At 42.7% G+C, this 22419-nt stretch overlaps 2 protein-coding genes across 2 annotated transcripts; one reads left to right on the forward strand and one right to left on the reverse strand.

Moving 5' to 3' along the window:
- Window positions 1-2077: 2077 nt before the first annotated feature.
- On the forward strand, window positions 2078-17629 carry E2F5 (E2F transcription factor 5). The gene is made up of 9 exons (XM_071737869.1): window positions 2078-2778; window positions 7995-8104; window positions 8761-8922; window positions 11074-11117; window positions 12453-12517; window positions 13960-14227; window positions 14924-15124; window positions 15520-15564; window positions 16889-17629. Exons 1-9 carry the CDS (start codon window positions 2617-2619, stop codon window positions 16996-16998), a joined length of 1167 nt encoding a protein of 388 aa, XP_071593970.1. The 5' UTR covers window positions 2078-2616; the 3' UTR covers window positions 16999-17629.
- RBIS (ribosomal biogenesis factor) lies at window positions 17587-22351 on the reverse strand. Its single transcript, XM_071737872.1, has 3 exons — window positions 22181-22351; window positions 18997-19113; window positions 17587-17753 (listed from the first exon to the last, which is right to left on the reverse strand). Exons 1-3 carry the CDS (start codon window positions 22298-22300, stop codon window positions 17685-17687), a joined length of 306 nt encoding a protein of 101 aa, XP_071593973.1. The 5' UTR covers window positions 22301-22351; the 3' UTR covers window positions 17587-17684.
- Window positions 22352-22419: the final 68 nt, after the last annotated feature.

The following is a 22419-nucleotide window of genomic DNA, read 5'->3' on the forward strand; positions in this document are numbered from 1 at the left end:
CTTCCCTGGGGATATTATTCAAGTGTCTGACTGTTGTCATAGTGAAAAATTTTCTTCTGGTTTCCAAAAGGTATCTCCCCAGAAGTAATTTGCACCCATTACCCCTCATCTTTTCCGTGTGACTCCTTGTAAAAAGGACATCCCCGTTTTCTTGGCAGCCACCCTGTAGGTACTGGAACATGGCAATAACATCTCCCCTGAGCTTTCTTCAAGCCCAGTTTTCTCAGCTTTTCCTCAATGGCTTCCCCGTACTTACATCGTGACTAAGTAAGAGCTTCTTATGGAAGCTAATAGTAAACCTTATGTCAATATCCTTGTTCCACCAGAAGATCCTAAACTCTCACTGTGCTACAGCATACTCTGAAGTGTTCAATGCTGCAGTTTTCCTAAGTGGTGAGATCAGTTACGTGTTGGTACTCCAGGTGGAGCTATTTCCTTGCACCTCGCAGGAGCTGAAGCAGAGCCCGGTTGCTCCAAATGAGGATAGAAGCCACGGAGCTTGTTCAGATTGATTTGTTCTGACTGGGTTTGCAAAGGCTTTTGGGCCTTTGGCTAACGGTGCTAGGCTTGTTATCATCTTAAGAAAACTTGGTGTGAAGCACAGCTTGATAAGAGCTGCTTCTTGTTATAAAGTGCACCTTCAGTGTGGGAAGTAACAGACCTTGAAAACACAGGCACAAGCTGAGAGTCAGTGACTGCTCTTTGAAATAAACACTGGTTTTCGCTTCAGGAAAGGATGCAGCAGAGAAAAAAAATAATAAAACCAAACACACACACGCACACATACAAAAAAAAAACAAAACAAAAACAAACAAACAAACAAACAAACAAACAAAAAAAAAAAAAAAAAAAAAAAAAAAAAAAAAAAAAAACCAAACCAGCCCAACAACTTTAAAAAAGGCACCTGCAGAAGCCTAGGAAAACAACACCCCCACCCTTCTTCACAAACTAAGGTTGCTACACCTTCAGGTGAAGTAAATGCATACCTGGAATGCACCAGGAAGGTAAGAGAAATAACTTACTCTCACTTGAATTCAATTTATTAACATTGGCTCAGAGGTTTTTTTTCAAAATTTAAATTTGGAAACTATTTTCTGATTTCATCATAGGGAGTTGTTACTATTTTTAACTGAATTTCTTCTCTGCTCTTGGATCAGAATTTTGTACTACAGTACTTGGGTACATACATGTGTTAGCTATGGATGAAACATGCTGCTAATTCTTTGGCTTAATTTCCCTCTTTATGCTTGTATGGCTTCCTTATAACCTCTAAATAGATATATGAATGATTTCTACCTTGGGAAAAAGCCTCATGATAAAACAGTGAAAAAAATGGTGTAGGTCAAGGCAATTTATCTCTTTAGACAGGGATAAATTTCAGCCTAAGATTACTGAAAAGTATAAAGTGAATAAAATTGAAATATAAATTAAATGTGAACTCTGACCTTGTCAGATGAAAGGCATGTTCTCCTGCATTAATCATGAGAATTCAAAATTCATTCAGTTATGAGATTTTGCTTTATTTCTAGGAAAGATAATAGATCTATTTAAATCGGTACCAACTATGTAATCAGGAAAATCCGGTGTTACCTGAGACCAGGAGGAATGTGATTCAAGTTCAGTGAGTGCACTCCTGCTTCTTCTAATACACATATATATTGATCTGAATAGTAAGGTCCCTTGTGGCATGGAGCACTCAGTGTTAATGTCCCTTCATAACATGCTCCCTGGCCTCATGTGATGGGATGTCACAGTCTTTTCCCCACCAGGTCTGTCTTGAAGTGCATGGCTTTAATTCTTCCCCTTTGTAGATTTTAAGGCTTCTCTACATTTATCTGATGCTAACTGAAAGGCAGAGACGTGCCTGAATAAAGGCTGAGGCCAAGTACATCTCGACACCAGTACAAGGGACTGGGTGAGTACCCAAACCTCTCAGTACCCCCTGTTAGGCCATCAGCGCGTTCTCTATCTTGCCCCGGGTGCTGCACGAACCTCTGCTCCTTAACCTTTTTGTATCAAATGCAAACGCTGAAACGAATGCTGAGTACTATCGCGTAGCAGCCGGGCAGGCTGGCAGGGGTATGTCTGACACTGATCGGTGACGGTCTCCCTCTCTTTCCCCTCCTCAGGCCTGCGCCACCCACGGGCCACCTAGGGCCGGACCCAGGCGAGTGGCAACTCCCCAACCTTCACCGGGCCACCGGCACCGCAGCTGGGCTCCGATCGCAGCCGTGCCCATACCGCAGAAGCCGGAGAGAAAGCCTGGCTCGGCCCGCGTTAGCCAAGCGCGATTCTTCTCCCGCATGCCGCAGGGCTTCCCCATCCCGCTCCCGGACGGGGCCGCAGGGAGAGCAGCACCGTTCCGCCGGCCTCCTCCGGGAGGGCCCCGGACCACCTGTCTCCCGCCGCAGCCCCGCGGGGTGGGCCCGGCCCGTTCCCCACGGCAGCCCCTCGCCCCCCGCGGCCGAAACATGCCGGTGTCCAGGCAACAGCGGCGGCGTCACTTCCTCTGGCACCGCCCCTCCCGCCGCAGCCTTCGGGCCGGGGCTCCGTTCCGGGCTCGGGCCGTTGCAGCGGTCTCGACACGTGGCGCGGCGGGGCGGCCCCGCTGGCGGCATGGCCGCGGCGGCCGAGGCGGGCGGTGGTGGAGGAGGAGGAGGAGGCGGCGGCGGCGGCGGTAGCAGTAGCAGCCGCCACGAGAAGAGCCTGGGGCTGCTGACCACCAAGTTCGTGTCGCTGCTGCAGGAGGCCAAGGACGGCGTGCTGGACCTCAAAGCGGTGCGAGGGCGGGGCGGGGCGGCGGCGCCATGGTGGCGGCCTGCCCGCGGCGGGGGGAACGGCTCCCGCGGCACCGCTGGGCCTCGCCGGCGCGCTCGGACCCGCAGCGCTGCTGGGAGGGCGGTGCAGAGCGGGGCTGGGCAGGCCTGGCCGCCCGCTCCCTCCCTCCCTTCTTCCCTCCCTCTCTCCCTGCCCGAGAGGCGGGGGGTGCCCCGGCCACTGACGGCTGCGGCTGCCCGGTGATGGCTGACAGCCGCCGCGGCCGCGGAAAGACGCCTTCCAATTCTTTTGAGAAAGAGAGTAAAATAGTTACTGTGCATAAAAGGTAGCTCAGGGGGTTTATTTGCTATTTATTTTTTGCTCTTCTGTGTTGATGTCTGCACTGACTTGGCGCACGGGCCGTTATTTAAACCTGTTCCTTGCCCGTCCTCTGAGTCCTTTTAGCAAGGCAAAACGATGTTAAAAAACAGACCATTGCCCTTCGAATACATATAGAAAATAATTGTGGGGGCTTGCAGATTATCTTAGAATAGCAAGAATAATTTGGGTTGGAAGGAACCTCTAAAGGTCATCCAGTCCAACCTCATGCAGTGAGCAGGAACACCCTCAGCCAGATCAGGTTGCTCAGAGCCTCCTCATGCCTCACCTTCATTATCTGCAGGGATGAGACCTCAACTCCCTCCTTAGGCAACCTGTTTCATTTTTCCACTACCCTCATGGTGAAGAACTTTTTCCTAAGATCCAGTATACTAATACTAATACTAATAATACGTAATCTTCCCTCACTCCTGCCACCTCCGAAATGTGAAGGTGTTGGATGGGGCCATGCAGGGACTTCCCTGTGAGCTCTTGAACAAACCCTCTTTACACCCTTGGTGCCATATCCCCCCTGCTGGTTCTCTGGACCGTGCAGCCGCCCACGTTGGCCCAGGAGCTGGATGTTTTTTCTTGTGTTTTTTCTTGTTGGTTGAAGTCGTTCTTGGGTGTTTTGTCTTGGGTGTTTTTTCTTGTTGGTTAAAGTCCTCAATGAATTTCTCTGAGGAGTTAAGCAGAGTGCATCAAGAAGCTAGCTTGGCACTTTGAATACTTGAGGACCTTTCTGACCTTGCTTGTTGGTTATTCTTAGAGGGCTACAGGAGGTGAGCATTTTTCTTGGACCTTTTTTTGTTTATCCCTGTTCAGAGATCAAGCACTTGAGTGTTCCAGCAGCTAGTGAAACTTCAGGGTGAACTAGGAAGGATACTGGATAGGTTTTTTACTTCTCCTTTAGTTTTGTTGTTGTCTGTATACTTATTTGTACTTAACTGTCTCTCTTTACTAAAAAGGAACTAAGCTGTCCTCATCTCAGGGATTCTTGCACAGTTTACTTTATCTGTTATGCAATGCAACATCTTCCAGATCAGTTTGAGAAGTAAAACATACTCAGTTTGTAAAACAACAGGCCAAAATTATTAGATTAAAGAGCCAAAAAGCTTGGATTAAAGAGACAGACAGGATAGATTTGAACAAGTTGGGCTGTCTAGAGAGATGGGACAATATTTCTTCCCTTTTGTGAGGAAAGTAGCTACCCAGAGGGAATGGAAGGTTGATAGCCAGGGAAAAGTGGGCATTGCAGAAAGGTATAGACATTTCTGCTCAAGACCATTATTGGATGCTGGTCTCTGAATTGCAGGATACCATTTGTTGGAGGTAAATACTAACCAAATTGGATAAATCATTGGTACTTTCATAAACAATAAGAAGGTACATTTCTGTAACCCATTCCACAGAAGAAGTGTATCTGATAATTTTTACATTAGCTTAACCTTTGTGCATACAGTGATATTCAATAGTTTTACATACAGGTTCCAAATGACACTGTTCAGTTTAAAACTCCCAGAGGTGTTGACAGTCCTCTTGGGGAGATGATGCTGTATATCATCTGCTACAGGGACAGGCTGGAAGATGCAGAACCTCTTTCATTTGACATGTGGAAAGCAAGTAGGCATTGCTGACCCTTCTGCTTTGTTGAGCTTCTCAGTTAGGATTCTTCTGTGGTGCCCTTAAACATCTCTCTTCTTCAGTGCTAATGCAGCGAATGCACATCTGATAATACCCACTGCCTTTTATCGGCTCCCAGGGAGCAAAGAAGTTGTGTGGGAATTCACCCAGCCTCTTGGTTATTCTTTCTCTCATGGATTTGTTGTTTGTTGGGTTTGTGTGGGTTTTTTTTATTTCTGGGCAGGAGTTTGTGTGTGCATGCCTGTGCTGAATGGCCTGTATTCTGTATTCCAGAAGATCTACAGCCTGAATGCACACAGAACCAAAGCACCATGCTCAGGTGTTTTTCTTCCAGCTTAGAATCTGTCTGTGAGACACTAATAAAATGCTTGTTGTAAGTATAGATGTATTTGAAATATCAGGAGATACTAGAAGGAGTGACTGGAGTGCAGCAGCTTTATATTAAAAAAAATTTATGAAGGAACTCCAAATACGAGTGGTTGAGAAGAGGGAATGCAAACGCTATATCCAACCATCTTAACAAAGTCATTGTGCTAGATGTCCCCTTATTGTGCTGCTTGGATCTGCTTCAGCCATTTGACATAGGCTGAGAAATGCTGAGTTCTGAAAGTGGTTTTGACAACAGGGGTTTTGTTTAAAAGTCTCAGGAGGCTCTTTTAATTATTGATCATTAGTCTGTGGTTTGTGTGGAGGAACTGAATGCCTGAACTTAATTTTTGAGCCATGTGCCTAACAGAAGGTGTTGCATTGGTAACTGCTAGAGTGCTGGGGAGGAACTTTCAGATTAGATTTTAAAAATATCTGTGAAACACTATAAAATTCTGAGAAGATAATCAGGTTGTAAGACTAGCATCAGAAATTTAGTGAATGTTTAGATTAAACTTTCCAGACTGGCCCCACTTTGATTTCATTGTTGAAATTCTTGTAAATAGTTTGGCTTCATAGCTGTGATTGAATTGCAAATGCTGGTCAAGCCAAATACGTATGTAACTGTATCCTTCATTTTTTCAGTCCCTAACCTGGGTTCTAGACCTTGGTTTGCAGCAATAGTGAATTTCCTGTGGTGGTGTTAATGGGAGCTCTGCACATAAGAAATGAAAGAGTATTTAAGTACTGCAACCACTTCAGCATTGGAACATCTGAAGTTGGGCACTCAAAATTAGTGGCTTTTTTTTTTTAGTCTTAAACTTTGGTTTATAAATATATTAAGGTTAGTAAAGCATTTATATATTGTACAGATGGGAATTTTAGAAAATCTCATGAGATCATGAAATCTGCCTGCAGAGCAGTTTCTTCATCATTCAAACCATGAACTCTCAGCTCTAGGTACTCACATTGAGCAGTGGGAAAAAAAGCAGAATGTCATTAATGAGAATAGCAGCTGATTAAGTGTGTGCTGTCCATTCCTGGCACTGAATAATGTAGAGAGCTTGTGGAAATTGTGCTTCTGAAGGTTCTGAAATACACAGGGTGCTGATAAAACGTTGAGCATCCTGCATCAATTTTGCCACTTCCGAGATTTTGGTGGCTTGCCTTGTAGTCGTTGTAAGTAATGTGTATGCATGCAGTGAAAGTAGCACATGAAGACAGAAAGCAGGTGCATACCTGATGATAGAAGTGGCAGAAGAGCCTGTTTCCTTTGGAGAGAGGTAGTCTGCTTTATTTATATGTCTTCTGTTCTGTTAGATAGAAAAGGATTTTAACACACCACTACGTAAAACCATACAAAAGATAAATGTTGATAGCAGTATCAGTAGAAATACTGTTCAGTAGGTACATCACTGCCAAGAAAGAGCAGTGATGAGCATTTCATAGCTAAAAAGAGTATTTTTCTAAATCTCCATTTTTCTTCCTTTTTTCCTTTAATTTTACTTCACTAGTAAAACATTCACCAGTATAAATTGAACTAAGTCCTGCTACTTAGCTTTCTAATAGGAAACTGTCATTTCTTTGGAAGATTAGTGAGTTTGTTTATGGTTGAGGAAACACTGTAAAAGCAGTTACATGGACTTTGCTATAAAATACATTTAGCTTTCCTTCCTATTTGTGATTGTCTCAGGTTGTATTCTTGATATAGGCTACTTTGCCTGAAGTATTAATTTAATTGTTGGACAAACTGAAACAAATCATTGTGTGCCTGTAGTGGAAATTGCTTCGCTTACGCATTAGTTGAGATTTGGGATGCAGAGGCATTTTCTAGCTATCCTTTTTGTTTCTCTTACTTTTTTTCTTCTAATCTGTTTAATCCCTTGTAATTATTGTATGTAGGTGTCCTGAGTAGTGACAGAGCCAGATTCCTCTTTTCCTTCTCTCTTTTTGGCTAGTATTCTTTGAACCTGAGCTGCTTTGCAGCATCAAATAAATGAGGCACTGGAAGGAACAACTAACTCAAGTTTGCTTATATTATCTTAAGTCTTTGTATGAGGCACATACAAGTCACCATGGAGAGAATTATGACATGAAGCAGACTATTTCCTCTGCCTGACACTCTGCTTTACTCTGGGTGACAGATCAGCTGTGACAGCACTCAGACACATGGCCTAGGTAGCTATGTCCCAGAAGCGACAGTGTGGCAGCAGTGAGCATCCCTGTGAGCTGTACCCCAGGGTTCTGTCGGCTGTGAAATGCCTTTTGATACTCGGTGTGACAGACAGAGCAAGCCCAGGTACACCAAGTGGTGGATTTGTGCAGTGAAGTATTATAGGACAGTGCTGGCTTGAAGTATTTCAGCTCTCCTTCAGCCACTTTCTGAAATTAAATTTCTGTCACTTCATATCCTGGCACAGTTTCTACAAAGACTGCAATACCTCAAGTGTCAGTGGAAGGAATTATGAACTTAATACATCTTTGGCTTCAGAGGCTTGCTCCACTGCAGGGAGTTGCTGTCTGCCTTCCCTGCTTTTTCCTGTCTTCCAGCACTGCATGCTGCTTCGTGCAGTTGAATAGCACATGCTCCAGATACCAAAAGTGGCCTTTGCAATACTTGTGAACTCTCCTTTCTAATGAGGGTAGATGTGCTGGCCTTCAAAGAAAGGGCTCCTCTCAGCATGCTTTGTAGCACTACACGTAGGTACTGAACAATTCATGATTGAGCATCTTTCAAAAAGCTTCTCCCCTCAGAATGACATTATTTGGCATTTTTCCAAGGGGATGGCCTAACTGCCTTTTGGCCTCAGCATGCAAGTTGCTGATACTCATTTTTCTTCTCTTGACAGGCTGCTGATACCCTTGCTGTAAGGCAGAAGAGAAGGATCTATGATATCACCAACGTTCTGGAGGGGATTGATCTCATTGAGAAGAAGTCTAAAAACAGCATTCAGTGGAAGTAAGCTCTGTCAATTCTGCATATTTTCATGTGCTCAAAAAGCAACGCAAAGTGCCACCTTCCCCTTCTCCTGACTAGATATGACACCATAAAATTAATGTTACACTTGTCACTGAGCAATATGACATTTTAGAATTGCAGTAAAATTTCAAATTAACTTTATTTGTCTTCTCCTTTAACTTGTGTCTTTGATGCATAGCATCAAGTTTAAAGCATACAAGAGAGAAAGTTTTAAAAAACTTGTAGTGCTGCTTCATAACTAGCACTTGTAAAATTTACTCTAGATGAATCTGGAAAGGGTATTGGGACACACTGTCTCCACCTACCTGCCCACTTGTAGTCTATGCCAATTTTCCCTTGGGTTGCTGGAGGTGAAAATTCAACCTAGGAACTAGAGGGAAAGGAGAAAGGACCTGCAAGCCATCTCCAACACAGAAAAAGATACATTGCAAAATAAAATAAATTTTGGGAGGAAGTAATTCTAAATTTGATCTGAATTTTAAGTATTTTTCAGGACTGCTGGGAGAGTGAACACTCATTTCCTTCATATTGAATATTAGTAGATTTTCAAAATGTTGGAAGTAGTCTTAAGAAATTATCTTTGCATGTTTACTTCAGACATCTTATGGTTTCATGAACCCTTCTACCTTTTTAAGAGGAGTAGGTGCTGGCTGCAATACAAAAGAAGTTATAGACAGGCTGAGGTATCTGGAAGCTGAAATTGAAGATCTAGAGCTAAAAGAAAAAGAACTGGATCAGCAGAAATTGTGGCTTCAGCAAAGTATCAAGAATGTCATGGATGATTCTACAAACCATCAATATCCTTTTATATTAATTGTGTGCATCTTGGAACTAGAAATCAATCAACGCTTTAAGTGTAGCTAATGGATAAAGCATAATGTAGTCCATTTTATCCAGAAATCAGGAAAGGCTAATATTTTTTAGGTTTCGGTTCAAAAAGAAGGAAAATACAAATCTTATTTACGTGTTTACATGACTTTTTAACTTCTGTGACTGTATAATTGGTAACCTGAAAATAATTCAGCATGCACACACAGAGAGTAATTTTTATATCCATGTTGTTGCTTTCCAGAACTTGAATTTATACTTTCTTAGCAGTTCTTTTACATTAATCTTGTTTTGTGTTGCTTCCCTTTCCTTGAAAAGATTAAAATATCACCTAAAGATAAATCGACTTGACAAGATTCCGAGGCTTGTCAGGCTTGGAACAGAAAAACTATCCTGTCTGTAAATACTACCATGAGCAGAGAATTCCTTCTACATTACTTCTAACCAGGTATTTACAGAATCATGCAGGTTGGAAAGGACCTCTGAGTCCAACCCTTCCACTACCACTGTGGTTACCAGACCATGGCACTGAGTGCCCCATTCAGTCTCTTTTTAGAAATGTCTAGGGATGAAGAATTCACCACCTCCCTGGGTAGCCCATTCCAATGCCTGATCACCCTCTCTGTAAAGAATTTTCTCCTAATATCTAACCTAAACCTCCCCTGGCAGAGCTTAAGTCCATGCCCTCTTGTCTTACTGATGGCTGCCTGGGAGAAGAGACCAACCCCTCCCCTGGCTACACCCACCTTTCAGGGAGTTGTAGAGAGTGATGAGGTCTCCCCTGAGCCTCCTCTTCTCCAGACTGAACACCCCCAGCTCCCTCAGCCCTTCCTCACAGGACTTGTGATGGATCCATTCACAGCCTTCTTGCTCTTCTCTGGACCTGCTCCAGCACCTCAATCTACTTCCTGAACTGAGGGGCCCAGAACTGGACACAGGACTCACCAGTGCTGAGTACAGGGGGAGAATCACTTCCCTGGACCTGCTGGCCACACTGTTCCTGATACAGGCCAGGATGCCATTGGTCTTCTTGGCCACCTGGGCACACTGCTGGCTCACGTTCAGCTTCCTGTCAATCCAGACTCCCAGGTCCCTTTCTGCCTGGCTGCTCTCAGCCACTCTGTGCCCAGCCTGGAGCTCCCCATGGGGTTGTTGTGGCCAAAGTGCAGGACTGGGCACTTGGCCGTGTTGAACCTCATCCCATTGGAATCAGCCCAACTCTCCAGTCTGTCCAGGGCCCTCTGCAGAGCCCTCCTGCCTTCCAGCTGATTCACAACACCCCCCCCCCAACTTAGAGTCATCTGCAAATTTGCTAATGATGGACTCAGTCCCCTCATCTAAATCATTGGTAAAGATATTAAACAGAACTGGGCCCAGCACTGATCCCTGGGGACACCACTGGTGAGCGGCTGCAAAAAAAATTTAGCTCTCTTGCAAGATACTGAGCAAATTGGACACCTGAGATCTGGAGCAGAAAAGTGCCCTTCTTATCTATACTGCCCGTGAAAAGCATTTAAAAATTTCTTGCAGTTGCTCTACAGAAACTGTTACTGTAAAAATGGATTTTGTAGAAAGGCAATTGAAGTTAGATATTAGGAGAAACTTTACTTTGGCAGAGCTAGCGCTGGAACTGAGCCTCCAGGGAGATGTTGAATATCCATCACTGGAAGCTTTCCAAAGGAGTGGAGGAAAATGTTTGTCTGGAATGTCTTAACATTTCATACTACCTTGAGGCTGGGAAACAAGAATGCAGGTGAACTCTGAAATCCCCTCTGGCAGTATTTTTGTTTGATTCTGGGAAGTCCTAATGTATACTTGAGTTCTGTAGTGTCAGGTTTGTGAGGTAAATGGTTTTCTTCAAAACAAGATTTTACATGTTCTCTTTTTTAGAAGAATGTCTTCTTATTCAGGCTATGCAGCTTTTTCCTTTTTGTGCTTTCTTCACAGATATTTTTTTTCCTTAGAACTCTTACTGCTTTTAACTAGCCATACTGAAAGCCAAAACCCATGCCTTGATTACAGCATTAAGTTTGCAGTTTAAACCAAATTTGGGCAAACTTCTTTTAAAGGGCAACAAATACCATGATGCTCTAAGAAAACTGTTCCTTGACATAAATTACATTTTCATATGTAACCCATGAAGATATCTGTAACTGCTTCAATGGTAAGTTACTGCTGGGCTGCATTTCTTAAAGTGAAGGCTATCCTGATCTTCCTCCTGAAAACTAACTTACTAACTAACCTGCTTTTTTCCTGCATGTATTTTCAGTTGAGAGTGTTCAGTAGTGATCTGTAGTATGCACCTGTCTCACATTATTGTTTATGACCAGGAAGTTCTGGCATTTTCTAGTTGTAGCCACAGGTAGTATGGAATGGAAGCTCAGCTCATTTTAGAGTACTGTTTTCAGGTACATTTTTCTATATACTTCATACTGCAGTTGTTAATGCAACCAGGGACAGGAAATTTTGGTCCAACCCATCAGAAAGACCAGGCAGATCCAAGGTTAATAACATTTTGTGTTAGCATTTGTGGCCAGAGGGGAGCTCCTGATGATGCTACGGGAGTGGAGCCAGCTGAAGTTTAAAGATGAGGCATTGCTACTAAATCAAAGAGATACCTTCTGTACAGGAGTTTTGCAGATAGTGGCAGTAATTTCTGGCAGAAATTACTTACCTTGGGATTCTGTCCTGATCCTGGATTATTCAAGGGAAGATTGTGATTCAGCCTCAAGCTAGGCTCAGAATCATCCCTTCTTTGCCACAAGGAATGCTGGGATTGTTAATGAACAAAAGTGCAAGATTAGACAACTCCTGTAGAGTTTAGCAAAATCAGCTGTTACTAAAACCAGTTAATCAATACAAAATGTAGAGGCACCTAGTGTGCCAGTCACATAGTATTTCATATAAAGGACTCTTAGGAAGCAGAGGAAGAAAAGCGTTATTCCCAGTTATGGACAAAGGGGGATTAATGTCCAAGTACATGTGTGACCTGCTTGGGCACTGGGAAAAGCTGGCACTGATCATCATCATTTAAGACCTAAGGCATTCCATATAACCTAAGCTATTCTATGATTTTATGACCTTTTCTTTCTTCTGTGTTCTCTCACCATTCTTCAAGCTCCACCCATGAGCTGTACCAGAGAGCTATTCTAGGTGAAAAAGAAACTAGTTAAGTAAATACTTCATCTTGCAATACATTTTGAACTAGGGAGCCCGGGGAGAGTAACAAACAGGTAAAGGAAGTGCTGTATATTGCATTGCTACAAAAAAAGTTCTTGCAACTGGGGTAAAAGTATTGGGATTCTGTGATTTACATAATGCAATATACTTGGATAGTACAAGGACTGTGGAAGTCTCACCAGAAGTTTATTTGTGCTAGAATTGTGCAGTATTTTAAGTGACCTTAGTGAATTACCATGTCTCATTTGAGTGTGTGCCATGCAAAACTTAAGAAAAATATGCACATTTAACACTTTCTTAAAAATTGCTTTTTAACCAGGAGACACACTTCTAGCAATTCAAGCACCTTGTGGTACACAGTTAGAAGTACCTATACCCGAAATGGTATGTACTGCTTTCTTGCTTACCTAAGTATTCTAGAAGGACAGCAGGGAAAAAGCAGCTACTTTAAAGCAGAAGATTTCTCTCTAGCTACATGTGAGGAGGGGAAAAATTGAAAAATTGAGGTGGTGTTAGTCAAAAATGGATAGGACAGGTGGGAAAAAGTGTTGGGATACCTTGACAGAGTAATGGTGACAGCCTTCTATTTAACAAAAAAAGATGCAGTAGTGGGTTTGTTCTCTCCTCTCTTCCTTTTAACTGTTTCAGCTTTCTGGATAAAGTGCATTTGTCATTAATTCCCTTGAGAACATGCTAGCAGCAACTTTTATGTGTCAAATTTCTCTTTATTAAGAAGTTTAGAAGCTGTTTCTAGTGAGGCTAAGCACAGTCGTATTATCATAAGAGCACCCAAAACTAGAACCATAAAGCTGATGCCAGTGAAACAATCTTTGTCTGTCCCTGCTGAAATCAGTTGAGGCAATGGTAAGGTACTCTGTGGAACCAAAGTCAGCTGCTGTGCTGTTGAGTTTATTTTGATTCCCATGGAGGACTTAAACAATTGATGTTAGGCTTCATCACCAACTTCTGATTTGATGGGGGGTTTTTTTGTTCCCTTCCCCTAAGACTTTTCCCACTTTTCTCATACTCATTTTTTCTAAAACATACTTCCTGAAAACCTGTCTGCTGAATTGGCTGCAGGGTCCCTACTCTCACTGAGACTGTAGTGTAGGAAGCTCGTCCCAGCTGTACTGCCTAAACAACTTGACAAAAGCAGGCCTGGCAAATCAGCTAAGACATTGTTTCTCCTGACTCATGGCCCTGTGTTTACTCAGTCTTTGTGTGATATCCAGCTGGTTTAGGATGCTTGATCCCAGCCAGGATCATTTAAAGGAATAAATTTAAATGTACAGAAATCATTACTTACCATTGCTGTTATTGATAAGATGTAGCCCTGCTGTGTTTCCTGTAGCTTGAATACAACACATAGTTAAGCACTTCAAAGAACTGCAGATTTCTGTCTGCTGTAACTGTGTGTATTGGTCAGGTAAATACATTACAGCCATTGTAGCTTTGTAATCTCTATGTGTTTTGGTTTATATTTTGTTTGGGGTTTGGTTTTGTTGGGTTTTTTGTTTGTTTTGTTTGGGGTTTGGTGTTTGGTTTTTTTTTTTGGTTGGTTGTTTTTTTAATAATTAGATTACATGTATTAATTTTAGGTACTATTTTTTTCCTGAGTATGATTCGTAAGTTTGTGCCAGTTTTCAGCTCTTCCTACTGATCTAACGAGAAGAACACTGTTATTTATCTTCTGCATCAGTTTGAGAATTTTCTTCAAATATCTTCATTACTTTCTGTAGGAGATAACTCCATGCAGTTACTGTTGTATTTTGTGAAGTTCCAAATTCTCAAGGAATTATGACTTTCTTAATACACCACCTCTACAGGGACAGAATGGACAGAAGAAATACCAGATCAATCTTAAAAGTAGTTCAGGACCTATCCATGTGCTGCTTATAAATAAAGAATCAAGTTCCTCCAAGCCCATGGTGTTTCCAGTTCCTCCACCAGATGACCTTGCACAGGCTCCGTCTCAACCTGCAGCTCCGGTGACTCCCCTTAAACCTCCTCCAGCTTCTCAAGATCCAGCAGAACAACAAGGTCCTAACCAAGGACAAGAGTTGCCACAGACATCGGTTGCAGACACGCCACCGGGTGTGTTGAGGGTTTTTCCTGCCTCAGATGGGTGGGGGAGGAAGGAGATGTTAAGGGAAGGAAGAAACTGTTAGAAAAGGCGGTACATAAAGGGAAAATAAGAATTTGCATAGTCTAAAAGTTGGTCTGTTAAGAGACTACCCCAAGGGTTTACTGACAGATCTCAGGAGGTTACAGAGAAGCCTCTTTCTCTTGGGTCTGGTAAATCAGATTCTTCTCTTGTAGATTATCGTCTTATACCAAACAGGTTTTGGATGTGATCCTGTTAATTATTCTGAGGTGCCTCTCCAGAATGGAGTATGGAAAGGAGTTGCCATCCTCTGATGGAGTGTATGATTTGAACACTTACCTTTTAATGAAACAGTTAATACAGGCACCAGTTCCAGCTTTTGTGCCACAAGGTCATGTACCTTCTTCCACATAGCCACAATGAAAGACTGCCTGAATATCAGGTATTTTTTTATATATCAATAGTAGGATAATGCGAAAAGACTGAAGAAAATGGTATCAGTGTTACAGAGTGCATTTTTAAAGAGTCTTGATTATATTGTGCTTGTGACTTTTGAAAGGGGAGGCTCCTGTCTTCTCATCCCAGGCACTGAGCATGTTCTCCTCAAAAGAAAAGCTGACTGCGACTGCAGCTCTTTGGTTTTCCCTTTGTACAAGACTTTACAACGTTCCTTTCTGTCTTTGTAGACGGCAGTGTGGAGCAGAGCAGTTCGACCGCAGCAGCTCCTTACTCCAGCCTCCCAGAGTCGGTGTTGTACCCCAGCCTCTCAGGAGATGGCGCCCAAGCTACAGCTAGCTCGGGTGACTACCAGGGCTTGCTGCCCCTGGATGTTAACTGTATTCTCAAGCCAAACACATTCGACATTGCCAAGATGGAGGAGCCCGCAGGTAGGGAGAAGCAGTTACTATTTCAATTATTTTATTAGATCCCGGACCCTTTCTTTGTGACCCAGTTACCAATGAGTTACACAGAGGAAATGACAGGCCTCTGTTGATCTAATGAAGCCACTGAGGCAACTTTGAATAGCAAACTCATTGTAAGCAAAATACCTCTCTCGGCCACCAAATCAGCTTCGTATTGTACATGGCTCTAGGGTAAAAGGTTGTATGAAATAATCAGGAAAGACTGAGGGATACAAAGATGAATATTTTTTATTGTGTATGTGGCATGCTTCTCTCCACCAATCGCACACTTGATGTAAGCCATATTGTACTTTGCAATTCAGTGGTTTAATGCAGAGAATCTGCACTGACTGAAAAACACATGGTCCTGTCTTTCACAGGAAATTTCAGTGGAGATATTATTGATGAACTCATGTCTTCTGATGGTAAGTGCTTAGCATCGTTACTTTTCTAATAATCACGAGTAGCAGCATGGGTTTTGTGTGAACAGCACTCCGGGAAGGTGGCTGTTAAATCTGATGCCAAGAGTCAGTAGGAAACTCCTTTCCCCTGTACTGCCTCCTCTATCCTTGTCATTCCTGTCTTTACTCCCCTTTCCCTTCCCTGCACTAGTTTAACAATCAGAATTGGAAACCCTTAATCCAGCAAGCACTTGCATGCACGAGTAACCCACTAGTCCTTAATTCAGTAAGAAAAAACAGGCTGGTGACTTAAGAGTGTTGCCTTAAAAAAAAATTAAAATCTGGTTTAATTGGTTCTGTTCTGCCTCAGGCTTCCTGCAGGGGCTTTGAGTAAACATTTCAGAACGTATTTACGTGCCTGCGTGCAGACTGATAGCATGGCCAGCTGTGGGACACGAACAGAACAGATAAATGTCACCTCCCTCTGCTCTTGCACCTCAGTGGCTGAGTGCAGAACTGAACCACAGCTGGTGAGCTCACACACTGCATCACTGAGGTGCCAGACAAAGAGGTGAACTCAGCTGGCATTGTTCCTCTTGCCTTGTAAACATGCTGCTGTGAGCAGCCTCTGCTAATATCTGCCCTTCAAACAGACAGCCTCAGGGCTTATCCAGAAAAAAACATGTAATTATAAAACCCCAGGGGCAAGATGGGATTATGTGAATGTGCGGGTATCATGGCTAAAATGGAAATAGTCTCCACTTCTAGAGCAGGTACAGCAGAGCACACCCAGCTCATCTGCACTATGTTAGTGTTCCTGAGGTATGAGCATATTAGCTGAGGCTTCCCTTGCATTCCCTCCCCAAAGATGGCTTCAAGTCCATGCTTGAAATGCAGTGTGCACAGAAACTGCTAGATTCCCTTTTTCATCTGTAGAATATGGAAAATGGTAACTTCCTTACTTAATATTAGAAATACTTGGAAACTGATATATGCAATACTGTAACAAGACACAGAAATACAAATGATGGCTTTCCAATTAAAGTTTCAAAAGCTGCTCCTCTGCCGCAGAAAGACAAATTAAGTCCATATTCCACAGCTATTGCTCCATTCCAGCAAATTCACTTAAAAGACTAAGCAAAAAATGTAGACGTATCACTGCCTTAGTTTGTAGGCAATACAGGTAGGTATTCACCATATATATCCTAGCATGCTTCTCAGATTATCAAGACTATTTTAATTATTAAGACTAACCCTGATTGTGGTGATGACAAACATACTGAACTATGAGATAGGGCTGATATTCCAGAAGTGTTTTAATTTAAACTAAACTATTCCTGCTTTACAGTTTTTCCTCTCTTACGACTTTCTCCTACTCCCGGAGATGACTACAACTTTAACCTGGATGATAATGAAGGAGTCTGTGATCTCTTTGATGTGCAGATACTAAATTATTAGATATTGTGTCAACCAGACTACTTATCTACCTCTAACTGTAACATTCTAGACTTCTTCATAACCTAAGTATTTGAATAATGAATGTATAACTTCTTAGTTCACTGACTCTGGGAGTATATTTCCTTTTGCTTCCTTTAACTACTTCACAAAACAAATTCAACAACCAGAAAAAAGGGCTTCTGTCAAAAATTCTGGCATGTTTTTTCACCTGAAAGTCCTCTGTGTAATCCAGTTATTTGGAGTTTTCCTTACTAAGAAAAGTGAAAATGTTTTATAGCTCTTTGATCATTAAAAAAAAAAAAAAAAAAAGATTTGGCTTCTTGCTCACAGTTAACACCATTTTATTAGAAGCTTTACTGCCAAGAAGCTTTTTTTTTTTTTAACCTTTCAATCAATTTTGAAGCTTTCACTGCCAAACTGAAAAGTGAAGGATACCAACTTGAGTTATGCTAAATTGTTTCAGTGAACCAATTTTGTGAAGTGCCTTCTGTTTTAGCACTTTAAGTTTCTCACACTGACTTCTGACATTCCACTTTCCTAGATGACAGGAAAGGTCTGTTTGTAGTTTGTATTAAAGTGTGCCAATACTTGTATATTAACAAGATTTTTTTAATAAAATTGTACAAACAAAGCCATCAGTATTTTCTGTCTTCATTTCTTGCAATCCCTTAATTGTCCATTATATATTACAACTGGGATAATAGGCTTGTGGCAGCATCCACATTTGCTGGTTCCTCTTCTGGATGTGTGGAAACCTGAAAAAAAATGAGTTACAGTTTAAAGTAGAAAGCAGTATCTTTTCACTCTGCTTGAAAAATGAAAGTTCACTAATAAATACCCGCTGTCTAGAAGACTAGTTTGTCTTTATATATTTCATTCAGGCTAATTTTTCAGTCATAATACAGTGATCTGGGGGATTACAGGATTCAATAAACTTGACATGGCCAAATGGAAATAACCTCAGCTTTTAGTTCAGGAAGCACTCTCAACAACATCATTTTGCATCTTTGGAGGAATTACTGTTACAGCCCATGTGATCAAATCCAACATTACATATGTACATCCATACCAGCATGTGAGCAGTGGTAAAGTCTGAATTCCTGGCTGTGTGTAATAGCAAGCCAGCAGGGTCAGGGCCACTGGCACCAACTGCCTTGATACCCTTGCTTAGCCTCATACTGTGCTGGACCTACCACCTGAGTTTCCCTTTTCTCTCAGCTTCTCCTTAAGGTATTTGACACTTGTTCTGTTGCTCCCAGCTATACAGAAACTTGATCACCCCGGGCACAGTAAATAAAATTCATCTTATACCTACTTCTCCCAACTCCCTCTAATTATCCCAACAGCCAGGATTGATTGATCTGTACTTAGTCTCAGCCCACGGCTTTCTCCCCCAGACCATGCCTAGTACAGCAAAGAATCAGCACAGAGTTTATATGGAGGAGTTTGTATGCAGTTTAAGTTTGTGAATAGATTTCTTGCTCAAGACTGCACGTAGCCCTGTTTGGTAAGGAAGACGTGTGAAGCACTTCCTTGAACCCTGAGTGCTACAGTCAAGAGCTCTATTAGAGAAATGAAGGCTTAGGAACAGAAAGAGGCAGAGCTCTTTGATTCCAAGCACTATTATGTGCTTCAGGCAGGAAACAGCAAGATTCATCCTTACTTTCTGCAACTTTACCTGTTAAGGAATAAGTCTCAAGCTAGAATTAACTTCAAAAACATCAATTAAAAGAACAGCTAGGACATAATTTTCAAATATGTTTTGGAAGCATGGTCTGGCTTGGCTGACACCCCTCTTCTCTCTTGACTTTAGTAGTTACATAGCACTTGAGTATGCTAACCACATTTCAGCATTACCACACAACTGAAATGAATAAAGCTGGGTTTATAGCTTTAAAGCAAATGCATTAATTACCTGCAGTCTTAGAGCCAGAATATAATGCTTTGAACATGCATTTTCCTCATTAACCTCATCAGATTTTTATAAAGGGAAATTACCTGATGAGTCTTCTGAGATTCTGCTGCACTGTCTTTTGATAGCTGCCGTACTTCTTTCTGAACTTCAGCAAATGCTTTGTTTATTGTGTGAACCTTCTCAGCATTTCTAATATTTATCTGGGAGGGAAAAGAAAAAACATGCATTGCTGTTTTTAACTGACATTCTGTTGGCATGTGGAATTGCACCATTTCTGTAAAACTATTACACAGCCCGTGTTACATGCATATCTTCCAAAACTGCATTTTAGTAAGTGTGTTTTCAAACTTGAGTTTATCTGTTACTTAATTATGTCATCTAGCCATACTACTAATTTTCTAATAAATAAAAATAATGAAAGCAGTTATACTTGCTCTATTGGAAGGGGAGCCCATAGTGATCTAGAAACAGAACATAGACAAAAAAAATGCCAGGCTATAGACAGGCCATGCCAGACTACCCTCAGCTCCTCTTAGCTGGAGTGGAGTTCCACGAAGGGTTCCTTTTTTCATCTGTAAGTGATCTTACCATATTTCAGTTTCTTCAGTATTTTGCCTTTCATCATCACACCTTCCATTTCTACTTGTTCATACTTTAAGTCTAGCCAGCAACATCTATTAGATTTTGCTATGTTATTTCAAGAAACTCCTGTGGCTGTAGCAGACCAGGACATGTATCTGGTCCCTGGACACCTCACAGCCTTTCCTACTAGCCCAAGTCTGCCTTCCTAAGTTATTTCAGCAAAGATGTTTGCTTTTGAGGGGGAAAACCTAAGATATGGACACATGCTGTGCTCTGGGAACAATAATCTGGGCTAGAGCAGCCGGGTGGATGCATGGGGCCATCAACTCTTTCACCACAGCAGCAAATTAAAATTCAGGTGATCTCAGCCCTAACACCCATTGCTTCTGAAGCACCAAGCTTGGAACAAGGCTGTTGCCAGATGTTGCCTATTACAGTGCAGATATTCCACAAGCACACTCATACTTCTTCAGGCAACTCTAAAATTTTAAGAATACCTACTGCTGTTCCAAAGGCTACCCCTGTAATTCACCTCTCAGCAATTTACACAGACAGAAGCAAACAGTGATCTGCTACACGTATTCACTTTGCTTTCAAAGCTCCCCTAATTTTAGAGCATGTGTACATTAACAATAAATCTATTTATTCTAAGTGCAAGACCAAGAGAACAAGTAGTAAGAAAGCAGGAGCAAGAGGCTGATAAAACATGCCTCTCATTAGCAGCTGATTCACAATAATCTGGATGGAGACTCAGGAAATACACTTGGGTCCTTGCTCAAGTCAGAGTGGATGGGACTGCAGGCAGTGCAGTTTACAAAGACCCTGGATTTCCTTCCCATCAGGGTTCTTACTCTTCTCCAGCTTCACAGGAATGCTGAAAAGCTCCAGTTTTAATACCTGATATACTCAGCTACTCGGGCAGGATTTCTCCATAAAAGAAGCTCTATAGACAGCATGTATATCTATATAAAAATGGTTTGAATAGTTATAATAGGCTTTTATCTATTGAAGAATGAACCTATTTTAACATTGTTTTTCTGATCATTTTCCTACACTGCTTAATGATAAGTAAATCCCTAAAGGCTTAAGGTCTTTTCTGATTCTATGAATTAAAGAATACAGCTTCAAACACAGAATAAAATTTTACTCCTAATAGGCTACTGACTTTTCATGAGTATGTTTTTAAACCTGTTTCTCCCTTTATTATACAGAACCCTCTAGACTAAGTGGAGATGTGACGCCAGCAATAGGAAATTGTTTGGGGCTCCCTGTTTATTTCCTGAGTTTGTTATGCTCCTGTCTGGCTGGCAGATTAACTTGTCAAGTAGCTTTAGCTTCCAGGAGAAAATCTGAAAGGGCCTTATTTTCAGAGCTATTTAAACCCTGTTTGCCCAGCAGACTGCAACTAAATCTATTGGGAACAACAAACCCCTAACTTTCTCCTTTTATTAGCAGATGCCCTTCTACAAGGGCTGACTGAACTCTGAAGCAGATCACACAGGGCTAGAGGCAGGGTTTGAGATGAGACTGTGTAATGACATGCTGCTACCTAGAGGACAACTTTTGCTTAGATCAGCCCATCCCTCTTCCCCTGCATTGCTTCCAGCCATACAACCCATTCCCTTCCTCCTCTGGGCCGTGATGCCCACCAGACAGGAAAATGGCAAAATACTATTTTTGGTTGTTTACTTCTCCGTTGCTCTGATGTGTAAAATCAGCACAGAACAGGGTTGTGAAGCATCCCAGCCCTTCTAAGGTGTCAAAAGGTGGAAAATAATAATAAGACATGACAGTGTGGGCTCTTAGATCTGTTCACTTAATCTCACTGACACAGTTTTACTTGACAACCGAGACAAATAAACAGCTTCTGGATCAGAAAAGGTTCCATCCTTTCCAGTTTTTCCCCTCAAAAAAATGGTTTTCTCTACACTCATTCATAATTAGGTTTGTTCAACTCGCCAGCCCAGCAGACAAAAATACAAAATGTATTTTAATTGTTGTTGCTGCTGTTTGAGCAAGTTAAATCACATAGTATGCAATGAGCTTCCAAGCTGGCATCAAGGCAAGCTGTTGGAACAGAGCCTGAAGCCTGGTAAGGGGGGGCTAGGATCGGGGGCATGACAAAAAAGGAGGACTTCGCCTTGCAACATCTGTGACTGGTGCTTTGGGTCAAGCTATTTTGTTTCACGGCTCCCTGCATTACACTCTCCGTGACGCTGCAAGTGTCCTACAGTAAACACAAGGCCATTAAACAAGTGATGATGTCTTCAGCATCACATTCCCCAGGACATATCCAGATCCTATCAGATCCTTTCTAAATGACCCCTCTCAGGAACTCCTTCAAGTCTTACATAGTAGATGCATGCAGGAGATTAATCAAATAAACTTTGTGCTTTTTGAAAATTAATACATCCACATATATAAACCTAATTTTCAGGTGGAGATTGTGTCCTTCCCAACACCGTCCGTACAACAGCTCTATTCCCTCTCCCCAGTCGAGGCCTATGAGGAGGAAAGGCGGCACCAGCCCGGTGCGGAGCCAAGGCCGCAGAAGCGACCGTGCCCTCCCGGCCCAAACCCCGCAGCGGAAGAGCTGCGGGCGAGGCGGCAGGGCCCACGCTCTCTGGTGGGCCTATCCCCCGGGAAGCCTCCCCCCCTTCCCTCCCTCCCGGCGGCGCCACACACCTGCTTCAGCCCGGAGGTGACGGGCCGCGCCTTGTTCTTGGCCTTGGCCTTCACGGCGCCGCTGCGGGCGATGTGGAAGACGCTGACGGCCTTGGCCGCCCGCGACCGGCTCTTCCCCATGGCGGCGGCTCCGCACCACGGCCGGCGGCGTGACGTCACACCCGCGCGCCCAGGGACCTGCCAGTCCCCACTTAGCACGGGCACCGGCCGGAGGGACCGGTAGGGGGCGCTGCGTCCCT

The sequence above is a fragment of the Heliangelus exortis genome, chromosome 2 (genome assembly GCF_036169615.1).
Source record: "Heliangelus exortis chromosome 2, bHelExo1.hap1, whole genome shotgun sequence".
Lineage (NCBI taxonomy): Eukaryota > Metazoa > Chordata > Aves > Apodiformes > Trochilidae > Heliangelus > Heliangelus exortis.